Source organism: Cornus florida, unplaced genomic scaffold (genome assembly GCF_030987335.1).
Source record: "Cornus florida cultivar Cherokee Brave unplaced genomic scaffold, ASM3098733v1 CherokeeBrave_3.0.0_Hap2_Chr11, whole genome shotgun sequence".
Lineage (NCBI taxonomy): Eukaryota > Viridiplantae > Streptophyta > Magnoliopsida > Cornales > Cornaceae > Cornus > Cornus florida.
Genome location: NW_026775581.1, coordinates 76,869,831 through 76,875,830, shown reverse-complemented (window position 1 = coordinate 76,875,830; position 6,000 = coordinate 76,869,831). Strand labels below are relative to the sequence as shown.

At 34.9% G+C, this 6,000-nt stretch overlaps 1 protein-coding gene across 1 annotated transcript; it reads left to right on the top strand.

Moving 5' to 3' along the window:
• The first annotated feature begins 758 nt into the window (after window positions 1–758).
• On the top strand, window positions 759–1,560 carry LOC132281327 (F-box/kelch-repeat protein At3g06240-like). Its single transcript, XM_059783043.1, has 2 exons — window positions 759–1,275; window positions 1,439–1,560. Exons 1-2 carry the CDS (start codon window positions 759–761, stop codon window positions 1,558–1,560), a joined length of 639 nt encoding a protein of 212 aa, XP_059639026.1.
• Window positions 1,561–6,000: the final 4,440 nt, after the last annotated feature.

Sequence of the window (6,000 nt, the reverse complement as noted above, 5' to 3'; positions counted from 1 at the left end):
ATGGTTTTAGTTTTCTTTCCTTATTTTATTAGGTTTTCCTTATAGTGTTAGGTTTCCTAGTAATTAAGCTTTTTTATTTTTATTATAATACCAGTATCTTAGGAGAGCAGAATTAATTAATTGATAATGCTTAGCTATTCACGGGTAAGTAATTTCACCCTACTCACCCCTTATGTGTTCTAATAACAATTTGTCACATCAGTTTTAATAAAAAAAATAACCCACGTTTATTCAATGGTTGATCCCAGAAAATACAAGAGGATGTAGATTATTTTTTTATTAAAGCTAATGTGGTAAATTGTTATTGGAACACACAAAGGGTGAGTAGGGTGAAGCATTATCCTTAATTAACACACTCAATTAGCAATACAATTTTATCTTCCTTGGTGATAGCTTCACCTTCGTCAAAATAGTTGGCATATTATCATGAAGAGAATTCGGTAACCAAGAATTAATAGATCAAGAAAGAAGCGAGCCACAGCCAGCTACTCAAGGGAAGAAGCAGCCATGCCTTTGCCGTTTTCTTACCTTTCCTGAACATCTCGTGGTTGATGAAATACTTTCAAAACTGCCCGTCAAGTCTCTGTTGAAATTCAGATGTGTTTCAAAGTCATGGTGTTCTTTGATTTCCGACCCTCACTTCATCAAAACCCACCTCAATCAATCACTCTCAAAGACCAACAACATCCGGATACTCATACCCAGTACTCCCAACGGCCCACTCCGTTTATACACGGCAAGTTTCGGATCCTTGGGTAATGACGTCAATGCAGTATCGAAGATATATTGATATTTTATTGAAGGACAATCCTCATTGTAAATGGGAAATTGTTGGTTCTTGCAATGGGTTGATATGCATGGCGGTAGATTTTCAATTCATATATATATTCAATCCTTCAACGAGGGAGTACAAGCAAATACCGGATTTCGATCCCTCTGGTGTAGTTGGATTTGGCTATGACCATTGTTCTGATGATTACAAACTGTTCAAAATACACAGCAATAGCATCTATGCATATTCACTGAGAAATTGTTCTTGGAGAAAAGTTCACGACTTTACTTATAAGTCCAGTGTTGGTGCTTCTTCGAATGGGATCCAGCTGAATGGAGCCCTTCATTGGCTTTGTTTGGACGAAATAGGGAATCCATTAGAGATTGCAGTTTTTAGTTTGGAGGATGAGAAAGTGTGGAAGATTCCCATTCCCATTCCCATGCCGACTCCCTTCACCGATGCTGATGAAGCATACTTCCTAGGGGTGCTTGAAGGATGCCTTTGTAAGTTTGTATACTACCAGATCAATGTGATGATGCATTCTGGGTTATGAAGGAATATGGGGTGAACGGACTAAACTTGAACTTAAAATCCCATTTCGGCATAACTTCAAGCCATTGGCTTTGTTGAGGAATGATGTTGCTTTGTAACCTTTGTTATTGATAGACTTCAGAAAGTTTGTTTTATACTACACAAGAGAGGGAACATATAGGGATCTTGTCTTTGATGACGTGAACGGTTATGATGCAGAGATCTACGTAGATAGTCTCGTATCACCGGTCATGTGATGGGAGAAAAACAAATGAAATTTAGGATGATTGATGTGCTAGAAACAAATAAAGCCTTGGATCGGACTAGATAAGAAATTGGGCTGTGTAATTTCTTTGAACCTCTCTATAATATGTATTAGCTAGTGTCAAACCGATTTACAATTTGTTTCTTTGTTATAAACATTGAGCACGTGAGATTTAAAATTGTAAAAAATTTAGTTCAAAGTTTAAACTAAATTTATTTTAATTCTAATTTTGGTGCCTTCACGTTCACAACGGATCTTAACCATAAGCCTTTCTATTTATTTGAGCTTTACAAGCAATTATTAATTACTACTTTATTAGTATAAAATTTCAAGCAATTATTAATTATTTCTTTATTAATATAAAATTTTAATTACTTTATAATTTCAATCTATATTAAAGTTACATAAAGATAGAATGTGAAAAAATCTGAATATCAAATGTACTACGTAGTATGATATTACTATTCCATCTCGTCATTGTAGTGTATTTAATGTGAAAAAAAGAATTAAAAAAAGAAGAAGAAAGAATTGAGTACTTTGATATATGTTTTTGTTATATGTTCATGATGTTATTTCAAGGACTACCATTATTTGTTTTATATAAGACGGTGTATTTGATATATTGTCGAGTGTTTATTGTTCAAGATGCGTCTTTAAATTATGAACAAGGCGTCGAAGCGTGTGCAATAGTGTTGAATGAAGTTTTTTCGGCTCCTCATAAAAGTGTATGTGGCTCCATGCTTCTTATCCTCTTACCAAAGAATTCTGTCTCAATGGAACTAGGCCTCTCTTCTCTTTGAATCCCTTTAGGTTGCAAAGACTCAAGTCGTAACCCATTTTGACACTTTTTGTATGAATATATAAAGATCGGATCATTATAATAAGAAATTAACTTTTTTTAAAAGAATAATAATAATAATAAATCACTACTACGAATGGTACAAGGCTCCTCGATCTTTTATCTTTTCTAAACGGAAGTTTGGTTAAATTACTACATATGTAAAGAAATATGACGTAGGACAGACACATTTAGTAGTTTTCATTAATTAAGTTTTTTATTTATTTTCTTTTATAAATTTTTAGAGTATAATTTTAGATAATTTCGTTATATTTTTAGTTTTCTTTCTTTATTTTATTAGATTTTCCTTGTAACTTTAGGTTTTATAAATATATGTATTGTAGAATTAACACATTCAATTATCAATACAATATTAGATTTTAACAATTAGTTTATCTTTTTTTTTTTTGTGAACTTTCATAACTTCTCCTTGGTTAAAATAATTGGCAATCATCGTGAAGAGAAGTCAGTTACCAGATTTTAATAATAGATCAAGAAAGAGGCAAGCCCATGCCAAACCAGGGAAGAGAATACAAATCATGACTACTCACTCATGCGAAGAAGAAGCCATCATGCCTTGGTCTTACCTTGATCTCCGACCCCCACTTCATCAAAACTCACCTCAATCAAACTGCTGATACTCATACCAACTCCCGGCAGGAACGGAGCCAGTATAGGACCGGGGGCATGTGTTCATTAGATTTTTTCCTTTCCTTATTTTATATATATATTTTTCTATAAGATGTATATATTTTTTTAAAATGTGTAAAAATGCCCCCTGAAATTTTCTCCTTCCCTTATATACTATATATGTTTTTTTAAATGTAATTTATTAATTTACCTATGTCATAAATACTCCGCAAACACTAATTTATATGTATTGAGTGTAAAATGTGCTCCCTAGACAAAAATTCTGGCTCCGTTCCTGACTCCCGGCTGCCCGCTCCATCATTACACGGCAAGCTTCGGATCAGCCGGTAATGACCACATTGCTAAATCGTAGATTGGTTTTTTATTTCCGAATAATCCTCATCCTAAGTGGGAAATTGTTGGTTCTTGCAATGGATTGATATGCATGGAGGTAGATTTTGGATTTAAATATGTATTCAATCCTTCAACGAGGCATATACGAGAAAGATTCATATATGTATTCAATCCTTCAACAAGGGAGTTCAGGCTTACCATAGACAAGATTGTTAATCAATGTTGTAGTGTTAAATGATCAAACTACCCTCGTCATGACCATATCACCATTGTGTGTCATTACATGAGGACTCTATTAACAATTCGGAGCCATGGATTCGGATCGTTACATATACCTTCGGAGTGGGAGAACCAAAAGAAGAAGCGCATAATGTCCCAGATTGTTGTTGAATTTTTTTTCGGATTTTTCTGGATTTTTCTTTTATTTATTTTTCGTGCCTCGTTTTGCATGCCACACTGCCCCTAGGCCCGTTTAAGTCATTTTCTCGAGCCGAGAGTTTTAGAAATGCATTTTTAATTTTTTAAGCCAATTTCAAGTGACGGGATTATTTTTAGAATTTTTCAAAAGTCGGGACGACCTTTGGGCTCGGAAAGTTCTCTCGATTTTCTCATTTTAAGTGAGGGGCGTTATTGGCATTTTTCACACACACACACACACATATATATATGTAAGTATGCATTGAGGGGATATTTTAGGGACTTAGATAGCATTGCTAAGGATGAGTAAGGGCATTTGGGGAACTTTGGCTAAAGTTAGTAATCAACCATTTGGACATGAAAAGTTGATTTCTAGGTCCCAAATGGTTGCCAGACTTAGAAGCAGGGATAGTAATAAATCTCGCCTCGGTAAAGTCGGTTAGCAGTTTTAAGTGTGAGTTAGGGCCGGTAGAAATCAAATTTGGGGACAGTTGTGCATTGCATTACATTCTATATAATAATTTGATGAGTTGTATAAATGGTATTGTTGATATTGATTTGTGGTTCAAATGTGAATTAATCTCCCCAAAAATGACCCCTATTCCCTTTTATCCCCATTATGTGTTACGTGACTCAAGAGAGTCCAAAGTTGGTGCCTTAGACATCTTCTACTCAGCCTCTATGCTCACCCCTTTCCTTTAATATTTTCCAGGTTATGACGTGGTTGATGGCGAACCCTCACATATGTAGTTAATGGTTGACAACGTGATTCCACGAACCTAGAGATGTACTAGTGTTTTTTTTTTTTTTTTACTCGCTTTGTAACGACGCTTGTTTTTGTAAAGACATGATTATGGAATTGTAATTTTTATAAAATATTGTATTAACATTATAATAATATTATTTGGGCTCACTTTTGCATTTGAAAAAGCTAGGTTGGTATTGGTATATGTAATAATTCTATTTTAGGCATGTAACCATAATATTATGTATTTACGTTAATGTTGTTTTGTTTGAGGGCGTAAGAGAAGAGAATTATTTGAAATATTTTAACGTAAGTGTGTGTGTATATATATATATATACACATACGTATTTTAGTGGCATTTTAGTATGTAATTGTGGTATTTTAGTGGTTGGATTTAGGGATAGTTTGAGTGTAATTGGCTGAGCAATTAAAGGAAATAAGTATCCATCCATAAGGGTCTACACGTCGACTTATATTTCACGTTTTTGGTCAGTGAGCAATTTTACTGTGGATGTCCCTATCGGTCAAGGTGAAGTACACACACATCAACCGAATATCCCAAACCAGTCGACGTGACTGGTCCCTGCTCGTTGTCGTTTGTGTTTTATCTTCCTATTTTTCCCCTTATCACCCATTTAGTGTTGCTAGCTAGTATATACTATGTGACCTAGTAAAATACATTAATTCTATTTTAACCACAAAAATGACCATTTTACCCAAGGATTTCATCCTAATCATTCGATGACCTTAGTAAATGACCATTTTACCCTCTCTTTTTTTGGGTCTTAAACCATCATAATTATGTTAAATGACCATTTTATCCTTGTTGGGCTTTAAAGTAGTAATTTAACGTGAAATGACAATGTTCGGGTCGGGTAAGGACCCTATTAGCGATCCAGATCCAGCAGATTTAGGTCATTACAAAGCAGCACTTGCACGAAACCCCACAACATGGGTTCCAAGGGAGCAATGATGAATGGTAACACCTCTAAAACCTCCTCTACTTTCGAAGACGGTTGGAATTCCTTTAATAAACTAGTTTCAAAGAAGAAATTAGGAGCAAAGTGTACAGGGAAAATATTCCCCCAATCAACAAACGACACGTGTACGCCATGGCCCAAGGGAGTAAAAGCCAGAGGCCCAATCACCAAGCACAGCCCAAGGAATCAAGGAATTTGTCATGTGACAAACAGACCCGAAAAGAATATCAAAGCCCACCCGGCCCATAACCACATATTGTCATATTGTTCAAATAAAGGAAAGATGGCTTACGGGAAAAAGTCCCTAAAAAAGCTGCGCATATTATAAGTATGAGAGAATGATTCTAATAAACATATATATGTTGTAAGTGGCCAAGTCTTCTCTCGACTGATTTTTGATAATTGTTTTGAATCATCTTTCTTTTTGTTAAAAATTGAGTGTGAGAGCATTTGAATTTCTTGGTTGC